General features: G+C 39.5%; 2 protein-coding genes and 1 long non-coding RNA gene across 7 annotated transcripts; 1 reads left to right on the forward strand and 2 right to left on the reverse strand.

Moving 5' to 3' along the window:
- LOC114141575 (uncharacterized) lies at positions 1 to 24,849 on the forward strand. Of its 3 annotated transcripts, XR_003594875.1 has the most exons (5): positions 1 to 299; positions 12,101 to 12,217; positions 17,923 to 18,035; positions 23,716 to 23,786; positions 24,557 to 24,849. It is a non-coding gene; the product is annotated as an uncharacterized LOC114141575 (long non-coding RNA). The 3 variants fall into 3 exon arrangements; XR_003594874.1 differs by lacking the exons at positions 1 to 299; positions 12,101 to 12,217 and adding an exon at positions 17,148 to 17,250; XR_003594873.1 differs by lacking the exons at positions 1 to 299; positions 12,101 to 12,217 and adding an exon at positions 17,265 to 17,460.
- LOC114141573 (protein rapunzel-like) lies at positions 12,549 to 17,191 on the reverse strand. Its single transcript, XM_028012176.1, has 3 exons — positions 17,065 to 17,191; positions 14,650 to 15,171; positions 12,549 to 13,615 (listed from the first exon to the last, which is right to left on the reverse strand). The coding sequence occupies exons 2-3, from the start codon at positions 15,141 to 15,143 to the stop codon at positions 12,925 to 12,927; spliced, it is 1,185 nt and encodes a 394-aa protein (XP_027867977.1). The 5' UTR covers positions 15,144 to 15,171; positions 17,065 to 17,191; the 3' UTR covers positions 12,549 to 12,924.
- rpz (rapunzel) lies at positions 19,956 to 26,279 on the reverse strand. Of its 3 annotated transcripts, XM_028012179.1 has the most exons (3): positions 25,225 to 26,279; positions 24,961 to 25,038; positions 19,956 to 21,609 (listed from the first exon to the last, which is right to left on the reverse strand). In XM_028012179.1, exon 3 carries the CDS (start codon positions 21,595 to 21,597, stop codon positions 20,914 to 20,916), a length of 684 nt encoding a protein of 227 aa, XP_027867980.1. In that variant the 5' UTR covers positions 21,598 to 21,609; positions 24,961 to 25,038; positions 25,225 to 26,279; the 3' UTR covers positions 19,956 to 20,913. The 3 variants fall into 3 exon arrangements, with proteins under 3 accessions (XP_027867980.1, XP_027867979.1, XP_027867978.1); XM_028012178.1 differs by having other exon boundaries at positions 24,961 to 26,279; XM_028012177.1 differs by having other exon boundaries at positions 24,856 to 26,279.
- Between the last annotated feature and the right edge of the window lie 451 nt (positions 26,280 to 26,730).

A 26,730-nucleotide genomic window follows, 5' to 3' on the forward strand; every position in this document is an offset into this window, starting at 1 on the left:
TATTGACCCGTTTCACGTGACGTCACGCTCTCCAGAACTCCGCCCACTCCGCCGCGACGGAAGTCAAAATAACAAATGGACTCCTTAAAGCTAGGCTAAGCTCAGACATCTGTAACCTAATGTCGCTTTAATTTAGATGATTTCACTTTAGAAATAGTCATAGGGTGCTGCGCGGTCGGATGCCAACCAAACATGTCATTTTATTGTATAACTTTTAATGAGGAAAGATGGCGGCGATGGATTGCAGCGATTACAGCCCTCGGTGTAACCGCGGATTTACAGGGAACACTTTTTACAAGGTAAGAAGACTAACGTTCAAATACTTTATAAGTATAAGTGATTAGAAAGATATCAAATATCGTACGCATCTAACCGTAACCATGGAGACATTGCCGCACCTTCATGTAGCCTAGCACCGTCATGTAGCCTAGCACCTTCATGTAGCCTAGCATGTGTGGAAAAAAACTGGTTAGCATCTCGTCTTTTGTATGTTTTTAATGCTGCTCTGATTTAAGGGGAAACGCCGTTTATGACACATTAATATGAATCATGTGAAGTGACTTCAAGCAAAGTCGGTAATTTGATCAAAACGTCAGGAGGGAACAGTTACGTTTCTAAGCTAGCTATTTCCAACTTTTGTAAATACCGAAATTCATGAGCCACAACCAGGTGTGTTACGTTCACATACAAATTAGCTCGACTCGAACAAATATGAATAAACTGGCAAAAACAAGTTTCTTTCACTTTCTCTGTTAATACTCCCCTCCCTCACTTCCGACGTCCGTCATGGCGCCTCAAATGCTTCAGTGACGTAGTTAATAGTGATTTAGTTGTAACAAGTCAATTCTATGGAGTCAGTTCTTCATAAGTAAACTGAAGGCTCTCTTACATCCATATTTAATAGGTTAGCCAATATGAGGGGAACTAGGTAGGGCTTATACGAAGTTGCGTTATATTAATATGCATAATATTTAAACTTCATGGTGTTGTAACTGTGGCCCCAGCTGGCTGTTGAACCTCAGGTACTGGAGGAGTAGTTTGGGTTTTGTTCTGACTGAGTTTACAGCATCTGGAGGAGATTTATGATCATCTCTGAGTCATTTGTGACGGGTCGCTGTAGAAGTACAGTGTGATGCTTTAAGAGCTATCCTGTAATTAGGTTTAAGTCCACTGTAAAACCTAATTAGTCCTTACTTAAAAATATGTGCAAACTTGTTGCATATATTTGTTTTATGCAGTGTTTTAGTTTTCATTAAATTAACTGAGGGATGTCTGGGTTTCCCTGCTGGATCTGATACCCTGACCTCTGCTAAGCAAGAGACAATAGTTGGATATTTTCCAGCTATTTTTGTCCCAAATCCATCCATCTAGACGTTGAATTTGTTTCATTCAGAAATGTCTCATGCTTTCAGTGGAATATTGTCTGAGTAATCGGCTGGAAAACTTGGTTCCTTTGACGCACACTTTGGTTCTGCTTTTAAGTTTTATACTTACCTTTATTTTTAAGTTTTCCTCAGTCAGTGGGTAATTTCCCAAGCTCGTCCTTTTTAAAGTTACCTATTATTCTCAATCAGTCCGAATGTAAATACAGAGTTTTTGACAGTTAGGATTGTCGTATGTTTCAGTTTTCATCATTTATTGGCATATTGGATTCAAGCGATCCATGTGACGTTTTGCTCTGTTATCATTTGATCTAGTCTTGGATCCAGAGACCAGGATGTTTCTGCAGAGGCTGTTCTCCAGGCGTTTTAAAGATTGCGCCTCATCAGCGTTTGCCTGTCTTGACTTGAACATAAGGACCTGCTGGCTAATCGACTCCACGGCTTTCTGACCACTGAAAGCTTTTTAACCACAAACCACATCCATCCATTCTTATACATACACAATATGATTGTTTATGATGGAATCAAACTGCCAACCGCACATTCGTGACTGTAATTTCTGGAAATCACAGTAGTTTAACTTGGAAAACTCAAGGACACAAAATGGAGAGAGCAGCCTTTTATTGAAAAAATGTCTTCTGGATTTGGTCTAGTTAAAGTTGCAACAACTATTTCTTCTGGAGTGAATGAACGAGACGCATTAACTCCATTTTTTCTTCCATTTACTGTTTGGTTTATTGTTAAATTGTGTGTTTATTTAAAACCTTTCTTGTTTATTTTTTTAAACAATCTTATTCAGCCTCAACCCTTTCACAGAACCCGTTTATGAAAAATCCATTACAACTTATCATAAAATCAGAAAAAAATAAGTGACACCTGGAGGTAAAAATAAGTTTTATTTGTCCCAAGCTTCATCTCGTGCCAATAAAAAGAAACCCGGTGGCATTTGGTCGACTCGTAGCTTTTGGATTGTTCGGTAAAACTTGTTCTGCAGCTCAGACAAGTTCTCCGATTTGTCTTGTTCTGGATGTGCAGTAGAGGTTATTGTTTTCAAATATTCCACTGCAGTAAGTCACTAATTGTCTGGTTATAATTGATCATGATATGAATGCTAATTCATAACATTTTGATGTTCAGGTCCAATGATGTGACTGTTTCTCGCGACTTTACTAGAATAAAAGCTGAACAATGCATTTTAGGCACTGAGCCACTCTCTGGAGTTCATGCTCCAGCGATCAATATAAGAATTATTTATGTTATAGAGCCACATCACGTGCTAAAGCTAAAGAACTGGTGCTAACCATGCTACTTCCTTAGTTCTTTTTAAAAAATGGTAGCCACAAATATTGAAGAAATGGCTTTGGGTTAGCAGATGTTATACTAATGGATATGCTGCATGTTTTAGAAAGTATTTGTTAAAAATATTTCGTACCAATTTGTAGATGTGGAATATTTTAGCCCATGCATGAGAGCAACAAAGAGGGAGTCTTTAATATTTAATTGCTTTTGTGAGTAAGATAAAGGATTAGCATGCTTCAGTGCTTATGTCACTGAAAACTTATTAGCTTGCATTGCTAATATGGGTTAGCTTGGTTCAACAATAAGCAAATCCAACTGGTTCTCCAACATCCAGCTCAGAACATGCTGATCTGGGTGTGGCGCCATTCCCAGAGACTTCCGTAGAAATCTGATACAGGCTTACCAAGGCTTGGTGACTGACCTTCAGCTCCGTGGATATTGTTCTCTTTTCCTGGCTTAGATATTGTTTTTGCTGGATGTTTCTTCAAATAAATTAGTACGAAAAAAATCATACATTGGACATAACTATGGATTTATTTCTCATTTACCTACAAAATATCAGCTTCACAGGCAAAAGCCTAAATGATGTCTCCTGTTGGCGAGAGAAAGTTTTGAGAAACACTGCTGATGTTTTTGGATTAAACTTTTTGTTTAAGAAATGTAAAAAAAAAAAAAAGCAAATCATTTAAATGAGATTGAGATCTTGGCTTTGACTAGGCCCATATCATATTTTCTCCATCCAGCTGATGAAGCAGTTCCTGTTAGACCCCTTCCACTCACCCTCACAATTAGCCACGCCTCTCAGTCTATTGGCTCCGCCCACTTTGGTGGAATATTTCAAATTAGTCTGGAGACGAGGTTATGCTTTTTACGGAGTGGACATTTTCTGCATTTACTGTTAACAAGTTAATTTGCTGATGGTTTTATTGAGATAATCTTGAGACAAACATGGGAAATGAACAGGAAAACCATTGCAAAATTAATTTGTTATCTCGAGAAAACTAACAGGAAAAAGTACATGTAGAAAACAATTATCAAACATTATTACATGGTGTTACATTATGCATAGGTCATTTAAATAAAAATAAAAGGACTTTAACTAACAGACACGTTTACACTAAGAGCCAGTTAAACGCTCCAAAGTCCAGATTAACGTCAGCAGGCTTCTTGAAACGTCCTTCGGTCTGGCGGCTTCTCTGGATTAACAAAACACACATGCACACACACACGTACTGCTCACAATGAGGGCGATATTTCAGAAACGCAGCCTGTTTGCGCTAAAACTGTCCTTCTTGGATGTTTTAGCCATGAAGTCAGGACAGGAATGTCTACAGTTTGGGTTTTACAGGCGCTGAGTAATGCTGAGCGTTTCGCCTCCCTCCCCTCTCCAGATGTTTCCAGGTCACATGGAGCAGAACATCAGGCTGCAGGTCGCAGCATCAGCAGGAGACGTCACAGGACCGTGGAAAGGGCTTCCTCAGTTTATTGTCCAGGATTACTCTTATCTCAGTCACTTTTATCTGGGGTTGTTACTTGATCTCTTGGTGTAAAGTCCTTCTTTAAATGACACCGTATTTCATTTATAATCCAGCAGGTTGGCTTTTAACTTGGTTTTTTATTAACTCTATTATGATTCACTCTTATAAAACACTGATAAGAATGAATCTGCGGTGAAGAAACTTAACAGCTAAATCTGGGAATCAACAATAAAAATTCTAGTTGGTATCTTTACACAAACATATTTAGCATTGAGGTCAAAAGTATTTGTTAAAGATACGAGACATTGTAATTTTTTTCATAAAATAAATTGTTTAAGTACTAAGAGCCTATCTTTTTAAGATCATCCACACAACAAAACACAATCTTGTTATCTTTACTGTTTCATTCGGTATTTCAAAGCACAAAATATTACCCATAATCCATCGGGTTTCCCGAACATCAACGGATCAGCGGTGATTTGTAGTAGAGGTTTTCAGATGGCAGAAGTCATTAATATCAAGTTGTTTTAAGTTAAATCACACAACATAACTTCATTTGTTTTTATGTGTTGCAATAATTGTTTTTTTATTTTTATTACAGGAGAGATTAGCCAGTAAAGAAGAACAAAACTGGATTGTGTTTGTTTTACAGAAAACAGTCACCAAATTATCACTGCTTTTCATGTTTTCTGTTAGTTTTAGAAGAGAAACGAATGAAAATCAGGAGACAGAAACTGTTTTAATCAAACGTTTTATTTTTAAGTAGTTTCTAGTTAAAAAACTTGATTAATTACAATGTACTCAGATTTATTAAGTTAACTTAAGAGTTTACAGCAAATTTAATTTACTACATTAAACAAGTTGAATAATTTATAGAAAGTTCAGTTTTGCTCAGTCTGCCTGACAAAATTAATTTTACTTTTCCATGTAACAAAATAAGTACAGAACAGTTGCAGATGATAAACATGAATAAATTATTCAAATAGTTGTCTTCATTTTTTAAGCAGACAGGACAGAATATTTATTTTTATCAGTGAGCGCTGCGATCTGCAGCAGTAAAAGGCCGACTGTCAGCCTCCATTTCGGCCCGTCTGTCCCTCAGGCGGATCGATACAAACCCGGGTTGGATGTGGAGGAGCAGATAAAGGCCGGAGGGAGGCTGCATCCATCGCAGACTTATTCACCCTCAGTCCATCTCTGTCCTTGAACAAGCGAGTCAAAGCTCTTTTAACCCGCAAATCTAATCACTCAAACGGAAAGACTTTTTGTTTAATCACAGTGTTATGAATCTCATTTGGTAAAAGCTTCAAAAAAGCTTCATTTAACAGAAATATTAAAGATGCTGGATCAAAGAAACAAAAGAAACCAGAGACAAATCAGATTCTGCAATTTAAATTTGTAGCAATCTGTGGGTCATCCGTAGGAATATTTACAGAATAGCTTCACAGTTCGAATGACAGAAGAGAAAGCAGATCAATAAAGCGATCACCACAGTGATTATCTAACGGCTGTGAGACAGACTCTCCAAGGCTTCGGTTGGAGGTTATTTTGGAAAAGGGAAAATCCCAGAAACTCCCTGAATGTCGAGGTCAAACACAGAAATCCTTAAACTCAGGGAAATTATACGTCTGATTGGTCCAACATGACAGGAATCTGGAACGTGGAATGAGATTGTCTTTGAGATAAAATCTCTGCTGTGACTCGGCACAGATAACTGCACTCTTTAAATAAATCATCTAATCATGTTTTCTTTAAATGACCTCAGTATAAAAGCTAATCTGACCAACAAACATTAGTTTAGTTTGAACAGCTTCACTGCAGGATCCCGACTGAAAATTAAAGATTTTATTTATTTTTGTAATTACAGCCCAAACCATAAGATGTCAGATATGATAACAAAACAATTATAATTTTTAAAGATAAGCAAAAACATAATGCAGATTCTATTTTCTATATTTTAATAATTTTAATACATTTTCCTTTGGGATAAAAAAAAAACTTAAGGGAAAGAAAAATAAACTTAACACAATACAGAAAATCATACAGTAAGTAGTTACTGCTATATTGTAACAATAAATAGATGAAATGATTATCAGTGAAACCTGCTGATAAATTTAAAGTAATTTAGATGTTTAAACGTTTTTATTTAAAGAATTGTTAAAGAAGTCAAGTAAAACTTGCAGTTAAAGTATGAAACCTGAGAATGTAAATATAAATGACAAATTGTACATCATATAAAACTGGAATAATGTTGAAGAATTAGCAATTATTAAAAAAGATTTTACATATCTCCTCAAAAATAGAGATTAAATGTTATTTTCTGACCTTGTCCTTGAAAACATCAGATAAAAATGATTAGTTGTTGTTTGGAAAATTAAATAACTCGATAAATAAATGTGACAGTTGTTTTGTTTTACAGAAAATAAAATAGAACGATAGACAAAAATAAAATAAAATACTTTTCATTTGTTCAGTTGTAAATTCATATATGGAAGCACATTCCTGCCTCTTTGATTAAAAAGTATAAAATACACAATATTTTTACATTACTGTACTATTATGGTCATGGTGATGTGTTTCAGTAATGTCTAGATTATAGAGAATAAAGCAGGAGAAAATGTTGCAATTTAAAAGAGTTGAAGTTAATAAAGCAAATTGCTGATTTAATATGGATTCTGCATTTTATAGGTTCTGAATTTTACAAGCATAAATTATTTTGCTCCAGACTTTCCCCCAGCAGATGGCGCTCAATGATGCCAAGTTGCCAACTGTCCAACATTTTGTTTTGCACATATTGTGTAAAAATGTTTTATTTTATTGTATAGTGAAACTTTTAGTGTAAATTATTTTATTTCCTAAGCTATTTCCGATCAGATTACTGAACAGAAAAGAGAAATCTTCTGTCTTCCACATTTCTCAGTTTCATTGTTACTAATAACCTTTTATTTATTTAACCAGATAAAAAAGTTTCTGTTCCTCTGCAGAGGTTGAAGGAGCTTCAGGAAGCGTCTTCACAGCTGCTGCAGCTAAAACTGACTAAAACTTCATAAAACTGGATCAAGGTTCTGAAGGATTCTCCTGATTTGTTGATGTCTTTAGATTAATCTCAGGCTCTCTGTGACGTGGCGTTTCCTGGTTTTATCCGCCTTCATTTCCGTTTTCTCAAGCTTTTACTCGTTTACCTCCCACCCCATGAGATCATCAGCTCCTCCTCCCCCACGGCGTTCAGGCAGCTCAGGCAGTCATCTCTGGACTCGCACCAACAAAACGGGGATTTTCTGGCCTGCTATTATTATTTTCTCTGGAACATTACAGCATTTCAGCTTTCAGTCATCAAAGGCTGGTAAATCTCACTAATGAATTCCTGATGAACACGACAAAGAAGCAGAAAGCTGTTGGAAATCACACACAGCTTGGCTGCCAGAGTCCAGCTGGTCCTGGGTAAATATTGACAAAATTCAGCCTGAAAAGACGTTTAAACGGGACAGAATGAGGACATCAGCGGGGACACGTTAGGGCGTACTCCTCTCTGAGGATTTAAAATCTTTTTAAACCACATGGATTCCACTTTCTGACTCACACAGTTCAACCCCAAAAAACCTTAATTATCCCAAAAGTAAATTAAATGTTCTTGCTCATATTATCCAAGTCTCTTCAGAGTCACTGTTGATGGTGATGCTGTGGGCAGGAAGGATCTCCAGTAACAGTCAACCAATCAGTTGTTAGCAAACTCTGCTAATCCGTTTCCTTTGCTTCTGCCGTTCCTCTTCAGATCTCTTAAGCACAGAGAGGATGTGATCTTTACCCCTTATGATGGATTTAACTTCCTTCAACCTCAGGAAGTTAAAATTATACATGTTATAACTGGCAATTTAATGATAACTAATGATTTTAGAACAACATATATATTTATATTATTATTCTGCCACATTTTAGGACCATTGTAGAGAGAATAAAGAAGGAAGAGTAAGTTTTTGCCAAAAAATTTTACATTTTGAGATTAATCTCAGATATTTTCTAGGGAAAACAAAACAAGTTCAGAGCTCCAAAAGTAGAACATTTTTCTAGAAAAAAATGTACATTTCTGAGTTGAAAATTTGCAAGAAAAAAAAGATTGAAATCTTGAGATTTATCTCACAAAATTTCTTGAAAAAACTTAGAAATTTCTAAACTTCAAAGTCTAAATTTTTTTCTGAGATTAATCTCAAAATTTCAGAGATTTTTTCATGCGCATTTTTGACTTTTGGAGCTCAGAAACTTTTTTTTTTTTTTTTTTTTTTGAATTTCTAAGATTAATCTGAAAATTAATCTGCACACCTGCAGATAACTCAGGTGTGGAAATAACTCAGATTAATCCAAAAATTAATCTGAGTTATTTAGTGGGAATTTGCTCCTTTTTTCATTGTAGACAGATGGAAAGAAAGAACCCAGTAGACCTTAATATGCTGTCAGATTATCCTGAGTCCGTAGGATCATGTTTTAATGTAATAACAGCTCCAATTTTAATAACTTTAATTTTTAGAACACTTAATTTTTCCAAAACTTTAATCGTCTGGATTTCTAACCTGGCAGGACCGGAGCAAACTGGATTGGTGGTTCTGACCTGCAGCCAGTGTCACTCAACAAATGTTTTAAAGCTCTTTATTGGATTAATCCACTCGGAGAGCAGCAGGGCGGTCGATCCGGCCCATCGGGCTGATGGGTAAATGTGTTATCCTGCAGGGGCCAGGATTGGCAGGCGCTGGCGGAGAGAGACATCCTAACATTGATTGACTTTCTGATGTTAGCCTCCATTCAGCCTGAATATTGTTTATGAAATATTGATATTGGCTGCTATCTCCTCTTGGAGACTCAGCTTGATGGAAAGTGTTTCAGGCTGCAGGGAGATTTCTGAACCTGGATTTCTCCACGAGATATTTCCAATTTCCTCAACCTGGAAAACAGTATCAATAAATTACACCTGTAGCTGGTTTCTGAACATGCAGCATGTGGATGTTCCCCTGTCTAATGATTTATTAAACTCACTTTAAGTAGCAAGCAGTGGCCTTGAATCCCTCAGGTTCAGTGTGCTGACAGCGCCCTCTGTCTGCAAACCACGTCTAGCACCATTATTGTTATTTCAGGAGCTTTTTGAACCTCAGATGCTTTAGCGTTCAGCCTGGGTGACGGCCAGGATTGACGCGTTGCCACAGTGAGAGCGTTTTATGCTCCGGGATCAATAGCTGTTACCCAGGCAAAGCCCACAACCACTAATGAATCCTCTGGCTCTGTTCGCAGCAAACCGCTCTCCTCATGTCTGCACAAGGCAGAGGAGGGAGAAATAAAACTGTCCTAAATACAGAAACTAAACTAGATTAAAAAAAGTATTGTGTCATGTGAGTTGTGGGTTCTTTTCTGCTGATCCCCTGCTGGTTTTCTTGAGTCATTGTCTGGTGACATTTCAGTGGCCTGCTCTCTGGTTTTCCTGTCTGGCTCACCTGTCCGTCTGGCTGTTTTACATTTTCTGCTTTTTTCTCTAAAGGCTTAAAGTCTTCTTGCATCAAAAGCGTTAGTCACCGCTCTGGACAACAAGGCAGCAGGTGTGCAGACAAACGTCACTCTGCAGCCTGAATATGTTGGATGTTCTTCCTGGAAATTGAAATATCACATTTCTGAAGACAACAAATGAATTGTTTAATTGCGATAACATCTGTGTTGGTTTAAACGAGTCAAAAACAAGGAGGCTGATGCAGTTTGGTTTTTTTGTCATTCAGCTGCAGTGAAGCTCGAGATAGAAAGGTGAAACAGAGCAACACCAATAAGATGTGCAGCTCCCTCTACCTTTAGCTTTACGTATCAAAAGACGTCATGATGATTGTAAACATCACAGTTAAAGGTCAAATTCAGCCTCCTAATGTCAACATGTTGGCACAAATGGACCATTTCCTGGGTGTTTTACTAATTTACAGTGATTTAAATATTTCACTTTAATCAGTTTTACATTGTCCACTTTTTTTTTAAATGATAGATCATAAAGATGAAATCAAAATTGTACCAGAAAATGTGAACATATTTTGGCCATTTCAGAATAAACTTAAAACTGAATCATTCATTTTTCTCTTCTCGTTTGGCTGGAATGTAACTGTTATTTTTATGTATCATTACAATTACATTGCTTACTTAAACCCCTCTCCTGACTGATACCTTTGTTGAGGAAAGTCAGTTTGAATATGTATTACCTCTCTGGGTGAATAATCCAGTTGAATATATTTTGGTGTTTACTGGAGCTAAATCAAACTGAAGCTGGGACCATTAAACGTCACCAGTATGAATGAGTCTTTCTTTCACATCTGACCAAAATTGTAGCAAATTCTAGACGTATAATGTGAATTTATTTTGCTCACATTTATGTACAGAAGCTTCTTCTATTCCTTCAACTCAAACATCTGCCACGAAAACAGTTTAACTTAAAAGTACGTTTTGCTTTATTCTGTATCTTAGCAAAGCATTTCAGAGAAAAATGAACCTAATCTTGATAAAACGCCTCCAGTTCTGCTTATGAAAGCTCTGATGAGCCGCCGTTCGTCTCAGAACGGAAACATCGTTTAGCTGCTCTGTGCTGTTTATTCCTGATAAAACTGGATGGATTCTGACAGGGTTGATTTACAACAGAGGGGCTGAGCAGCTAAAGACCCTGCAGATCCACAGAGATATGAAACGAAGACCACAAGCTCTGCACATTATGACTGATGGCGTCCTGCTAAGCCCAGCAGTTTCCTGCTCGCCTGCAGGACATCAGCGCTGCTGTGGTCAGAGAAACGCTGACTGAAGTGTAAATATTAATTCACTTAGCTCCAGTCTCTGTTGCTGAGTTTGCACCACCTATTTAATACTGACCAGGCCCTAACAGCACCGCATTAATCCCATTTGTGCAACAGGCACAGATATCCGTGTTTACACTCATTCACAGCTTGTTTTGTCGGTAATCGTTAAAAATCATCACAGCCACATTTCAACTGCTGATCATGCTCGAGTTTTTATTGTTAAAGAAGTGAAACATTCCTGCTCCTCATGTTAATCACGAATAATAGACAGAGGAAAGTATTTCACTGCCGTTCATATTCAAACAAAATTCAAAAGAGAAACAGCAGCAGCATAAGAAGACAGCAGGTCCAGTATTCATCCAGAAAGAGCAAATGAATGCAAAAAGCATTCAGATTTAGTAAAAAGTGCCCGGATGGAGAGTTTTCCAACCAACCCTGTAGGTTTAAAGCTGCAGTATGCAACTTTTATTGAAAAAAAAAACATATACAGTACAGACCAAAAATGTGGACACAATTTCTCATTGAATTCAATGAGAAGGTGTGTCCAAACTTTTGGTCTGTACTGTATATATATATGTATATATATATATATATACATATATATATCAAGCTGCCTTTTCCCACAGCTAACTAGAAACAAACAATCGGAGCCAGGGGTGGGTCTTAGTGCTGTCAGTCACCTCTCCATGTGGCGCTGCTCAGCCTCCTTCCTCTCCCCTTTGGACTCTGCTATGCTACAGTTAGCACAGCTTGTCATGACCACAGATAATGGCGGATAAATGGTTTTCCTGTAACTGTAAGTTGTTTCTCCTTCATTAGCAATTTGACTAGTGAGTACGTGAGGTTGATTGACAGCGCTAAGCCCCTCCCCCTGCCTCTTATTGGTTGTTTTGATGCATTTCTTCTGACGGTAATCGGATCTCATGTAGGAAGTGGAGGAGATGGATTTTTTCACAGATTATCTATCTCATAACAAACTGTGACACCATGGTGACAATCTTAACAAATATTTAAAAACATTTTTTATAAAAGTTACATACTGCAGCATTAAAGCTCAGGCTGGATGTTTCTTTATTCTGGAGCTTAAGGCACATTGTGACATCTCCTGCCTGAAGAAGTCGCCTCTGTTCCCTGTCAGAGTTATGTTGCTGGGGAACAAACATGGAGCTCCGGGACAAAGATGCCGGATCAGCAAAGCCTTTTCTGTGGGGCTGAATGAAGGCGGCAGCGTTACAGCAAGCGGCTGAGGTTAAAGGTAAGAAGATGGAGAGAAATTCTGCTTAAAGTGATCCGGACTGGAGTTTTATATGCACTAGATAAAAACTTCAATTATCTGGGATCTACATTGTGTTCATTATGCTAAACATGTCAGTGATAGAAATTATTCCTGAATGCAGTTAAATAAATGAACTGCTGATAATAAGCAAGTCAAATAAAGGAGGATCCACACAGTACTTTGGGTCTTAAAGTTGTTAAAGTAGCTACAGGATACATGGTATGGCAGTGTATATTCAGCTGATAGAGATAAATAATGATATTTTAGGTTTCTGCAGTTAAAGGGGCAGTGTTATGTAAAATCGACTTTGTTAGTTTTACATTGTGTTATAATTTTTCTCCCTCGTGAAAAACACACCTGGAGCGTTTCTTTGATTCTTTTATTCATGTTTGAGAAATCCTGGTGTAACCGAGGGCCACCCCTCCCCACTCAGTTCCTCCAGACTAGTGGCAGCAGCAGTTAGCAAACACTGCTGGAACTGCGTATCTGTTGAACTTATCACACGAGCTGATTCTCAGTGCAACGCGGGTAAAAACGTTGTTAATTGCTTGATAGGAAAGGAGTTCTGATGACATGCAGAAGGTGGAGTGTTTGGAAGAGCAAGAGCTTTTTAAAGAGACAGAGACAATATACGTAACGCTGCCCCTTTAAATGGATGATAAATCTTTAAACCCTGCTCTTGAGCGTTATTCCGAGTGCACACACACGGCTACGTTCTTGTGGTGTTCCCAGTAGTGGCATTCTTCCGGGAAGCTCCACGCGGCTGCAGACTCTTTGTGCCGACTGATGGCGTGAACGATGAACCCGCACAGCTGCTTCTCCAGCGCATCCACCGCCTCCGGAGCGTTGCCCTTCCTGGCCGGACCCTCCATCAGCTGCCGGACGCAGTCGCTGGGAACCGGCTGAGGCGCCGTGCTGAACGACACCACCAGGCTGACGTCGTTCACCTGAAGAACCTCGAACCAGTTCTGTCCCGCCACCTGGTGGAATTGCTTCCCGGCTCGCAGGTTCTCAAAGACTTTGCCTGAGTTTTTGATCAGCCGCACAGACCAGGAGACCCAGTCGTACTTTTTCACCAGGAACTCCAGAAGACGCTGAGGTGCATCCTGAAGATTTTCCTCCTCTGTCTCCTGCAGGAGGCGCTGCACGTCTAGTTTCGCTTGCTCTGGAAACGCAGCTATGCAGGACTCGATGGCTGCCTTCATCTTGGACTCTACCTCTTCGATTTTGGTGCTCCACTCTCGGATCTTGTCCTGCTCTTCCTCTGGGCTCTGGGTGAGGGCGCAGTAGCCCAGCAGAGAAATCAAACCCAGGCAGAAGAGCTCCTTCATCCGGACGCAGAAGTCCTCCAGGAGGCGCCGGTTCCTCCCAACATACCTGCCAAACAGAAGCAGTTGTAGAGTTTATTTCCAGTCGATGCTCCATCAAGAGATTCCTGCAATTTAAGTAAATAAGAACAGAAATCAAGAGGCTTTTGGGCAAAGGGTTTACTGAATAGGCCGTAAACAGAGGGCACGACATGCCTGTCCAAGTTATCTGGATACTTCTAGGGCGTTCCACAGGGTCAGTTTTAGGACCTACACTGTTTACCATCTATATTAAAAATTGGGGCCATTGTGCATCTTTATCCAGATGATTAAGTGATTTCTTGTCATGATATATTCGTTGCCCTCATGTTTCAGTCTCAACTATTACAACTTACTGAATGCAAGTAAAACTGAGGGCGGCGCCATGTTTTGCTCCAACCAGAGGAAGATGGCCGCATGACTCCCTGCTGTCACCACCACACAGGCTCTGCACATTGATTGAAGCATCTTATAAATATCTTGGCATCACCAAAGAGGAAAATGTAACTTTAAAGCCCCGCATTGAAGATCTGTTCAAAAAGCTTGAGCTAAAACTTCTCATTATTCTGTATGCTGCGTATCCTGCAGGACTCAGGTTTTTTCTCAATAGGTGTTTTTGTAATCAGTGAAAACTCTTCTGTTGATAATGTATGTATTGATTTTTAGAAGTGTTAAGTAGATTGCATTATTGTTTTTATATTTCATTAAGCAAATTCTGACAATAAATTTGCTTAATGGAAAAAATTTAAAAAAAAAAAATTTTCCATTAAAAATCTTTGATAACCGCGGGGTGTTTTTTGGGGGTTCTTTTTCGGTTTTGAAATTGGTTTATTTTGCAAAACTGCAATTGAAACACTTTTTTTGCATCACAAAAGTCATCACTGGCATAAATGATGAAGAAGACGATAGGAAGGAGGAGGAGGATGATGATGATGATGATGATGCACCCTATTCATCCATTTATCGCCTGAACAAATTTATTCATGCGTGATTTTAATGAAGTTTCTTATTTAACAGGAACACATTTGTAATGGAAACACAGCTAACGAGTCTCAATGAATTTACCTCTCTACTGTATCTAAAATGGGATCTTTGAAGGTGCTGGTTCCCATCAGAGCATCGTAGAGCACACAGAGGTTCTTCTCTCCACCGGTTTTAGTGAAGTGATCCAGAAACAGCTTCTTCTTCACCTCCCTGAACTGCGGCTTCGCCTCCAAGATGTCCATGTACTTCCTAAACTGGTTCCTGATGTTTTCCTCCACGGAGAAGTAGTCGCGGTCCAGGTCTCTCTTCCTGAGCTCAGACTCGATGTCCTCCAGCTGGTTGGACAGCACGTCCAGCTTGCTCCTCACCGTCAGGAACTGCTCTTTGACGTAAAACACCTCCTTGCTGTGGACGTTGTCCAAGACCAGCTTCAGGACCGGAGCGGCCGCCTCGCAGAGCGGGAACAGCTCACCCACGGCGCTCGCCAACACCTCGGCGCCCTTCTCAAACATGTCCATCAGCGCCTCAATGGTCTCCTTCTTCTCAGCCACCATTTTCTCCAGAGGACTCGTCATTTTCTGGGACACGAGGGACGAAATCTCCCTGTAAACACAGAAAGTTCAGAGAGAAGACGACAAACGTCAAGAGTCAAAGCCGAGGTTTGTGTTCATCGTGAGTTTGAGGAAAGGTTTATCGTAGAGATTGGCATACATTTTCAACAAGTTTTCAAATAAATGTTTATAATTGTTTAATTTGAAAAAGTTGTTTATTAATGTTCTAATCCGTTGTGGGAACAGAAAACTGTTTATGCAGCAGTTTGTTTCCTCTCCACATTCTCTCTCTCTCTTCCAAGACATTATTGAGTGAATGGCAACAACAAAAAACAGTTTTACAGAAGAATGCAACACTTACATTAACAAAACATTAGCGTGGCTAATTAGATACATGTAAAAATTCAGATGATGCTCTCCGCATGGTAGGAAACAACATGGCTGAATTTAGTGCTTTAGCATTAGCTTCTGTTAGTGTAACACTTTAACATTAGGGGAGCTAATGTTCATGATTAGTACTTTAGTTAGCATGGCTAACTGTTTAGCTAGCAGAGCCCACTGCTGTTTCTAATGTTGGATAAAACAACAACATCTTTGCCTCTTAAATCTGGGAGCTGATGCTGAAAACATCTAGAGAAACTGAGAAATGATAAATCACCAAAAAACTCCCCTGACTCCAGTCCGCTGAAGCTCTGCATGAATGAGCTGATCAGTGGAGAAACTGGAACTAAAATCACCAAAGTGTTAAAACAGATCCAGACTCTTCCATGGATTTACTGGAGCTGTTTTCTTCTTCCAGATAACAAGATGGTATAAATATGAAATACTGATGACTTCTATTGCAGAGGAAACTGATATGAAGCATCGATAAATCATTTTGTCCTCTAAGTACTGGACCAGTAATTAGCCCAGATTTCATGCTGTGTTTATGTGTGAAAAATGATTGGTTTTAACCAAACATAAATATGTGAAATACTTCTGTTTTTTAGATGTTTGTTGTATATTTTGAGTCTTAATGACTTTTTGATCTTAAAGGAGATTTATCACTTTCCAGAAGCTTCGATGGTTTTCATACTCCAATGATCATATGAAGTGTCTCAGTCTTCCTCCACTGCAGATAAAGTCATTTTTATGGTTTATACATTATGCTAATTATTAGCCACATTAAACAGCAATTTTGCAGAATAACAGAAACAGTTGGTTTTTCAGCTGTGGAGTCTGAAAATAATCCAAACATGGTGAGACATGAGGGAGGAGGAACAGCTTCACCACAACAATCTCAGCAAAACACGAAGCAAACACAGCAGAGTGTTCTTTCCTCAAGGTTGGAGGTCTGCTGCTGCTGCAGGACGCAGGTCAGAAACTGTCACTTCCGCTCATTCAGCTTTAACAGGCTGCAGAATGAATCTGAGTCTAAAAACAGGGCATGGTTTTATCATTTCTGCTCCACTTTGGCTAGAAAATGAAACATCAAAAAGGCTGCAGGTAACAAACAAGATGGGAGCCGCAGATGCTGAGAGGAGAAAATGACGCACTTGATCTTTGCGTGACTCAAATCAGAGAGGAAGGAAGGAGCAAGTTTTAAAAAAAACCTTAAATCAGCCGGGAACCCGGATAAATGAGCCTTTTCCTTCTGAGCCCATCAAAATGTAACCAAATTTTATTAGATCCCATTTTTATACTTCCTGGAGATTAGAGAGAAAATGAGACAAAGTCTAAATATCAACAAATATATGAGGGAAAATACCAGAGTAAGGTTTGTCCTCTGTTTCCAAACTGCATCATGTTTAACTGTCATGCGCACCCAGAACAAATGCGCAACGGAAGCCTTTTTTACGCACAAATCCCCTGACAGCACCAGACACACCCCTCCGCGTTTCCCCCCTTTAGACTGAAGATAAACACGTTCAACGCATTTCTGCAGCAGCAGCGCCGGTTTCTCTACCTGAACGGAGGATCTGCTGCTCCTTCACGGACCACTGCCGACAAGTTGGACTTTTATTTTTATCCCACTTCCAGTGAGAGAGAAAAAAATATTCCCTCTGCTTTCAAGTCAACTGTGGAGCTGACAGGGGTCCAAGGATGGAGTCCGGGAAGGTGCGCACTCAGTATCTGCAAAAGGGAGAGCGAGGTAGGCAGAAACAGGAGAGAGAGAGAGAGAGAGAGAGAGCGCAAAAATCTGCGCAGGGTCCATTTTCTTTCCTACCCTCAACGGAGGAACATTTGATTTTCTCCAACAAAAGAGATTCTGTTTTATTAGATTAGTTTACGCACATATTTATTTATGATTTTTTAAGATCTTCTGCAGATTTTATTGCGTTTAAACGGATCCAAACACAAGGTAAGATCTGAAAATATCTGCTGTCCTCATGTGATACACATGATTATTAAAACTCACATTCCAGTAAGGCCTAAAATTCACCCGATGCTGTAAATGTTTGAATGCATTTCAAGATTTAAAACGAGAGGAAAACGCACATATTTTATTTATAAGCACTGGGCTAAAAGAGGCAGGATATAAGGTTAAATCTGAAATTTAATTAGTTTATTTTTCTTTTTTATTAGTGAGATGATTTATTCTTTATATTTTAAAATGTTCCCTGTAGTGTCTGCTGTAGTGTCTGTTTTCATGGCGCATGACGCGCCATGAAAACACCCAGGCTGCACATCTGAAGCCACAAACATGAATTATTTCTCCTCTAAATCAGAAAATATTTCATTATTGTTTCACTTTTATGCGCAAAAATCCGTCATGTCGTTTAAAGCAGCCAAAAACTCATGAAATGTTTCATATTTTCTTCAGCTGAAAATGGATTCATCGAAAGGAGCCGAGAGGGAAAAAGCTTCATCACATGACGGATGATGATGATGATGATGATGATGTGGCGCAAAGAGCCTCAATAATCCGCAGCGCAGGTGAGAGATTCAAGTCTTTATAGCGTCTCTGTTTGTTCGTCAAATTCCTGCAACGCACATTTTCCTGCTGGTTGGTTCCCGAACTCTGAGCGATGCCAGTCGGACCTGTTCAGTCCAGAGGGCCTAACCCGCCTGGTCCTGCGGTGAATCTGCCCTCCCGCCTGGTCCTGCGGGGCAGGAAGGAGGGCTGCGGGTTTTCTTCACCGCTTCTCTCTGAAGGACCGCAGATGTGAAGCTTTTAGCTCCGAGGTCCCTGGAGTTCAGAAAACAGGTGTGATGTGGCGCCAAATGAGGCGTTTTCGCCCCCTGGTGGAGAAATGAGCAAAATGCAAGTTAATTTACGCATTTTCTGAAGACAAATAACTATGTTTCTTATCTTTTTAAAAAATCTATCTTTCATTCATTTGGTTCTGCATATGCACACGTTGAAATCTCTTTTTTCAAAATTAAACCAGATTTAGCACTTTTAACACTGAAAGGCCGGATGGAGTCAAAGGTCAGGAACTCTGACTGAATTATTATCATTTATTTCACATGTAAAATAACCGTTTTCAGATTTTATTTGGCAAAATCCAAAGAATCTAATTGAATGAACAAATAAAAATAGTAAGTAATATAGAGAATTAACCAGAACAGTGAATTCTGGACATGTTAGCAATTATTATATTTTATCTGCTGTCCTCATACTGATGGTACAAAATGTTTTTAAAACAAAATATAAGAAAATATGTTTCAAACTCATATTATTTTTTATTTTATTCATTTGAAGCTCCTTGCATGCTCTGATATTAATCACATTTCTGTCATATTTCTCTGAAGCAGAAGCTTATAGTTTTATGTTACTGCAGAAATAAAACATACTTTCAAACAACAGATTAAAAAGAATAAAGACATGCAGCAAAGTGAGGTCAGAATTGAAAATCTGAGTATCACTGAATAATTTAAACTCTCTGGATCTGAACTTTAACCTGCTGCAGCTTCTGCAGGGAATTCTTGACTGAAATGAGACTCCAGTCTTCTTAAAGCTGCATGCCAGCTTGGTTTTCTTCACTTAATTTAACATTTCTGTACAAAATTATCAACTTTGAATTCAAGTTATGCTTTTTATAATAATAATAATATCAAACCTTTTTAGGTTTAAACTCAGAACACAGAAACAGTTTTGTTAAATTCACCTGAAATAGCATCAAGTTCAGAAACTGACTTAAACCAATAATGTAAAGATAAAAACATTTAAAAAATTGAGATTTTTTTACTTTTATGTCTGCAGGTATAAATTTCTGTGTAGCTTTGATGCTTCAGCCCTCCTGTTTCTATGTGCAGCCATTTTGACTTTGTATCATTTTTCTGTCATTTCACCTTAAACCTGAAATCTGTAAATCAGATTTTATTTAATCTCCTTTTCATTCTGAGGAAGACTCAAAGTTAAACTTCATTTATTCCTGGAAGTTTGTTGTTTCTCAGCTGAGTTTTCTGATTCAGCTGCAAACATGCGAAGATGTTTCTGGATCTCTGTTGGACTCATGATTTTATTTCTACACTAAAGGAGAAAATCTGTGGACTAAAACATCGATTGAAAGGTTTGAAATTCGTGGTGTAAAAATGATTGAAATTAGTAAAAAAAAATCTCTAATTATTCTCTGCAAACCTCTCAGATTAACAGGTTTGTCTGATTACAATATTCCCAGATGTAGTTTGATGAAACAGTTACAGAATATAATTACAACTTATAGAAATATCAATAAATGGACTTTAAAATAAAAACTGACTTATAAAATATATTTTCTTACAATTACAGCCAAATATATGAAAACATGCATAAAGCTGAGTGCATATATATTGTGTATGTGTTTGTAGCTCCAGTAGCTTTCACTCAATAGTAAAGTTGATCAGAATATGTGAAATAATTGAGTAAGTCAATAAGTTTTCTTCTCACATCTTTATTTATGTCAATTAAAACATTTATAAACCCAAACAAAACAAAAAATCATGAACATATTCACATATCTGACATGTCAGGAGACGTTCAGGGTCCAGTTTTCCTGCACGTAAAGACAAGCGCTTTAAGCTGCAGACAGGAAACAAAAATATGATTTTTACACAAAAATTGCACAGACTAAGCAAATCTCTTAAATTGAACTGATTTCCTCCCAACAGAGAATAAGAAAGTGTAGTGTGGCTGGAAATAAAAGAAATGTCCTATTTTCATCACTTAGTGTCTTTAACTATTAATAAAATATAAAGTTTTATCACCTAAATAAAGATCTCAGCTCATAATAGTGTACAAATTATTAATAATATGTAAAAAGAAATTACATAACTCAACGTAAAGGTGGACGTGTGATCACAGGTCATGCATGGTGATTTTTTTTCTTTTACATTCATCATTCTGGAAACTTCCAGACGCTCGTTGGTTACTTTGGCAACAGCTTCCCAACACAAGGCCAGTTTTCCACTGGGCAGAAATGTGATTTTATATCATGAAACTGGACAAGCTTATATACTTTAGTTTTGTCTAATTTCAAGTGAACTCACATTTGCACTAGAAATTAGACAAAAATACTTGGTAATATTTTGTGTTTTTTCTCGTTTCTTAGATTCTGATCCGCCCCAAAAATACACATTTGTGTCTAAATGTTTTTTTTTTTTTAAACAAATTAAATCTAAATGAGTGTTTTTATTTGATTAAGGTGAATTTATCTCTATGTTTTAATTGGCTGTGATGTGAAAGCAGCCAATCAACAGCCTGTTTGCGTGCAGCGGGATTTGGCAGACGATGCCTTCAGGTTCGCGTGGTAAAAAGGAGATTATGAGGACAGAGAGAGTGGGAGTTGAAGTGGGAATGTTAACCTTCCCTTCCTCCTCCTCCTCTTCTTCTTCATGTGCACTTGCGCAGCGCCTCCTGCATCTTCTCCTGCACTTTCTCCATCTGGCCGGTCCACTTCTCGCTCAGCTCCTCCTCGTCGTCGCCGATGATGGCGGCGTAGCCCATCAGGGCGATGAGGCCGATGCAGAACAGGTACGTGAGGCGCGTGCAGAGGCGCTCCATGACGCGGCGGTCGCCCTGCGAGTGCTTCAGGTACACCTCCAGGATGGGCCGGCTGAACAGCTTCCGTGTGCCCACCACGCCGTCGTACAGCGTGTACAGGTTCTGGTCGCCTTCGTCGTTGGCGTAGCTCTCCTCGAAGTCGTCCTTCTTGCCGTCGCGGTGCTCCGGCCGCGCCTCCACCATGGCCATGAACTTCCTGAACTGGTTCTTCAGGTTCTCCTCCACGTGGCAGTACTGGCTGTCCAGCGTCTCCTTCTCGATCTGGACCAGCGTCTGGCGGTTCTGCTGGGACAGCTCGTCCAGCCTCTGGTGGACGGAGCCGAACTCGCGCTTCAGCGTGCGGATGTCCTCGTCGTCCACGTGGTGCAGCACCACCCGGATCAGGGAGCCCGCCACGCCGAAGATGGGGTTGACCACGGCCGCCGCCGACGAGATGGTGGCCACGCACTGGAGGACTTTGACTAGGCCCTGCTTCAGCTTGCTGTGGTCCTCTTGTATCTGCTCGTCCATCATGGTGACAATGATCTGCAGCAGAGGAAGGGAAAGATTATTCAGCATAACAAAAATCTGCTGGATGATAAATTGCCCCGGTAATTATTGCGATAAACTATAATATTGTTGTTTTAAGACCATTTTCAAGTGATATGTATTCATAATGCCACAATAACACAAGTTCTGGAACTGGAAGAGACTTTTACCATCCAAAATAAAACACACAACTATATTTTTTAATGATTATTTCCGTTATGAGCAGCATTTCCAGCTGCAGCAGTGAGTCTTTTGATTCCCTGATGGTTTTGTTTTGCTGGGATCGGTTCTGGTTCGTTCCACACCGAGAACAAACAGACTCCTGGTAACAGACGTGATCCATCATCCAGCCCTGTCTGGTTCCAGCTGCTAGTCTGTTTGATCCTGTTAAAACTCCCCACTGCTCGCATGCATCTCATCTCCTTTACGTTACCGTGGTAACTAGCTCATCAATCTCATCCAGCTCGCCTTCTGGAGGCGCCACTGAAACTGTTTTTTCATCTCAAAGAAAACAAAAAATTTGATTTGTTTTGTTTTTTTAATGATCATAATGGTGAAAAACACATTTAAACTTTTAGTATATGGAGTAAAAAAAAGCAAGGTAGCTGGTTTCAGATTGTATCGCCTGAACTCTTTCTGATCCATTTGATAATGAGAATTTTATGGAAGTTCAGCTGAATTTAAAAACACCCAGGATGGCTGGAAGAGAAACCACTGTGGCGTTTGCACCTCTGTCACCATTTCTCTTAAGTTCTACATTAGAACCTTGAAAAAAATGAATCTAGGTTCTGAATCTAGGTCATTATATTTACCCCAAACAAACGAAATAACGAAAACTGAAATTGAGAAAACATTTTTGTTAGCTGAAATAAACTAAAATGGTAATTAATGGGGAAAAACTATAACTGACTAGGACTATATAATACGTTTATAAGACTAACTAAAACATACTGAAATTATAGATATAATATCCTTTGTTTTTGAGTTTATGAATCTAATATTAGCCTTGTGCTCCTCTCTCCTCCTGGCAGCTAGTCCGCAAAATGGCGACAACAAATGCGTTAGTTGAACAATAATTTAATTGATTTTTTGAAGATGGTATCTTCTGCTGAGTATTAATTACCCAATCAATGTATAATTAATGATACCAGAGCTTTATAACCCTGGTTCTGTTAAACATGATCACTGAAAGAACTGGGTAAAAAAAAAAAGAGGTTAAACTCTTCTGGAACTTTCCAACTCTGATTGGCAGATTTTTGTCCCTTGCTGGGTGCCGCTGGCAGCCATGAAGGAGTTAACAGCCTCCATGTTTGTTCATGACACAGCTTTTCAGCACCAGGCCGCTGTCTGTGGGTTTCTATGGACGAGCCGATAGCTCCTCGGTGTGACACGACCAGCTGCTGGTGGGCGGCTCGCGGCTGCTAAACGTGTTACTTACGTAACGGAAGCTCACAAAGCAACGTGAGCTCTTATTCTGACAGGACCTGGGATATCTGACACCCAGATAAGATAAGAGTTATTCTTAAACTCCGACAGGACTAAACAGTGTTTAACTTCCTGAATGGACCAGAACCAGTCACATTACAGTAATGAATAATAAAAGAGCCACCGAGGCCTCATGGCGACATGATCTCCGTTTTACTTTCTCTTCCTGTTAGCGCCACAGGGGGGCGGTATTTCATCCGCTTTTCCAGAAACATCCACGGCATCCGTCTGATTTCAGCACCACAGCTGTGGACTGAAACTACTGCCTCAGCTTAACCCTTTAAATGCAGAAAAACGGGCCAAATATGGACTTTAAATGGATTTAATCTGCAAAAATTACCTGATTTACTTTTAATATTCAGGAAATCAACTTTCAGACACTTAAATAGATCAAATTGAACTTGTTTTGTTTGAAAACCTGACTGTGTCGAATAAATAAAATCATCCCAGCAGTTGTTCTGAGACACATTTATATCACATTATACTGCTGCTTCAAAGGGGCCATTTTTCATAATAAAGCTGATTATAAATGACACACAGTCTAAACATTTGCTGCTTAAAGACAATTATTAAATTACTTTCTGTATTTTAACTCGTCTTGTTTTGTTATTCTTTCAGAAAACTCACTGGAAAAAGGAGACAATCTGTTTTTCTCAGCACAATAAAACAAACTCCAACAGCTAATGCAGGTAATGAAAGGGTTAATCCTTGTGTTTCTTTTTCAAATATGATTTATCTACCAATAATATAGTATTTTGTAATCATTTCTTAAAATAATGAGAATGAAAGTGTATTATTTTGTAAAATACGTGACTTTAGGTTGGTAAACCCCCACTGAAAGCTGTTTTTAGCTCGACATTAACCCTTTGTGCTGATTTAATTGACCTAATATTTATTACAAATCTTTAAAAATAACCTCAACCGTTAAGCATCATGACTGTGAGATATTTTAATGTTTTAAAGTGGGAAAATAATTGAGTTTTTCAAACAAAACTCAATTAAAAAGTGAATTAGTTCTCATTAAGCATACCAATTACAGTCATTTTGTTGAAAAACCTGTAACGTGAGCCAGCCAGTAACAGCTCAGCCTTTATGAACAGGAGCCTCAGCAGGTCTAATGAAACAGAACTGACATGAGGCCCAGATTTTAGGCATAAGTGGATTTTTATGAGTTATTTGGAGATAATAAATTGTTTAAAAACTGTGTATTTGGGTTTAAGGGTGACAGCAGGCAGCTCTGACTGCCTGAACAGGAAGTGCCAGGCTCTTCCCACCTGTTTCCAGGCAGCACAGAGGCCATCTTGAATGTTTTCAATTACAACAGCAATGCTAGGCTAACTGTAAATATATTCTGATCCTTCATTAAATCTCTGCCCAACGCTCACCAGTTATATTTTAGTGCCTGGTTTTGGGTTATTTTCTGGGATTTGGTCATATTTCCTGACTGTTTCCTCTACAGAGCTCTTCCTGCTGGTTAACAGACTTTCTCAAAGGAAGACGGTCCCACAAGCTGAAATTCCCCAAACAATCACTGAACCAACGTCTCAATCCTCCAACAATCAAGCCTCATCCGAAGTTCTTTGTTTGTGAGAGTTATAATAAGCAGCACATCCCCTCAGCAGCAGCGCAGGCCCACAGAGCTGCCTTCCGGAGCAGCTATGGCTCCCCCTAGCTACCTCTCCGTATTTCCTTGTTAGTGCACACCCAGAGCCCTGACCCTCCCTGCCTACAAAACACACCAAATACACCAAAATACACCTGAAAAGTTGATTTTCTCTCCATATATCCCGAGTAAAGAGTCTCCATTTGCCTCCCAGCCGACATTAGGCCCCATTGGTCCCAGCAGAATAAAGGATTTCTTACCTTTTCAAACTGGCTCTGGCTAAAACTGCCTTTCCAAAGTCCCAAGCTCGACACCCTCCTTCTTCTTCCCAGCAATCCCTGCAAAAAGGACACTTCCATGTATGTTGAATATGTGGGGGTGATCAAATTGGACAAAACCATTTTTTAAATCTAAATGAGCCCCTCCAAATGAAAAATCTGGTTATTTAGGCCTCAAACAGATAAAAGCACCAATATGGCTCCAAAAATACCATTTAAAATGGGTTAAATAATGAAACCCCCTACCTTAGAAATACACTGTCCCACCCCCTAAATTTCACACTTCTTGTGCTCCATCCAATAGCCAAACAGTTGTTAGAGAGACGCAGTTGTGGTTGAGAGCGCAGCTGAACTCTTGGAGACGCTCAGCTGACTTCAGCGCGTTTCCAAACCCTGGAGCATCTCAGGCAGCCTGCAGAAGCACAACTGATGAGCTTTGTTGGTCAGACCGGCTGTTTTCCTTGCGGAATAGATTTGAAAAGGTGACGGAAAGTTTAAAACCCAGATTAAAATCCAGTGGAACCCAAAGAGCGCAGCGAGTCCAAGTTAGACCTCTCCAAATTCAGCAGGTGTTTCCAGAGGCACAGAGAGCTCTCCAAAGGATCCAGGGAGGAAAAAACAAGAAGTTCATCTGAGTGTAAAGGTAAAAATTAAAATTTTATCTAAATATTACAATTTGGGTTAAAAAATATTAAGCTGCACTCAAATAAAGTCAAATTTAAAGAGCGCAAAGGAAAGCGAATACAATGTTCCTAGAGGCGCAGTGGCTTCACTGGAAATACAGCTTATTATTTTATCTGTTTATAACTATTTACTGCTTAAATGTTATAAACGGAGGATAATAGCTCTGGGTCACACATTAATACGTAAACGTCCGGTCTGCCTGAGCAGAAACAACGTAAAGAAAAGCAGTGAACTCGTCCAGTCAGCGCGCTGAAATCCTCTCAGTCTGCGCCTCCAGCCAGGCTTCAGGAGGCTTAAATCCATTTCTGCAGCGGATAAAATCAGCGAATCCTCGGGTGTGTTCACTGCTCCGACCGTTGAGGACGTTTCCCCCAAAACAAACCTGCATGCAAATGATGCTGCCGCCTCCAGCAGCGTTAAAGCAGCCCTGCCTCCACCTGCCTGCCTCCGGCATGTTTGCATCCGCATGCAGGCTCCATTAGGACGGGCGTCCGCCTCCAGGCGTGTCCAGAACGGCTACAAACACCCGCAAATCCTCAACCATTCCCCCATATATGAAACCCCAGCCCTGGACACACAGCGGCACAACAGCGGCGCTGTTCTTCCTGCGCGTCACTCTGCGCATAAAACAGGAATAAAAGGAGCTCTGTCCGTTAGAAACGACAAAGCTTTAATTATATCTGCAGACATGAATGCGAGGATGGCGCTTCACATCTTTCTGTTGGCGGAAACATCCGCACATAGAGGCTTTGTTTAGCGCCATGTGCGCAGCCGCGTGCGCGCAGCGGCAGCTGAACAGCGGCTCACATTTCAGATCCAGACAACAGTCACGGTGAGATAAACAGTCGTGATTCTGCAGTAAAACTTGTGCAGCACCAGCAGCTGTGCGTAATGCGCAGGATTCAGGCTGACGGACAGTCTCTGATGTAAGATGCATGTTTTTGTATTTTTATATTTTTGTTTCTGCTGAAAGAGAGAAGCGATGGCAGGAATCACTCCAGGACAGGAATCAGGTAGAAACCAGCAGAAACAGGCGATCATTTCTACATTCTAACCTCATTTTGTTGT

Source organism: Xiphophorus couchianus, chromosome 3, assembly GCF_001444195.1.
Source record: "Xiphophorus couchianus chromosome 3, X_couchianus-1.0, whole genome shotgun sequence".
In the NCBI taxonomy this organism is placed as follows: domain Eukaryota; kingdom Metazoa; phylum Chordata; class Actinopteri; order Cyprinodontiformes; family Poeciliidae; genus Xiphophorus; species Xiphophorus couchianus.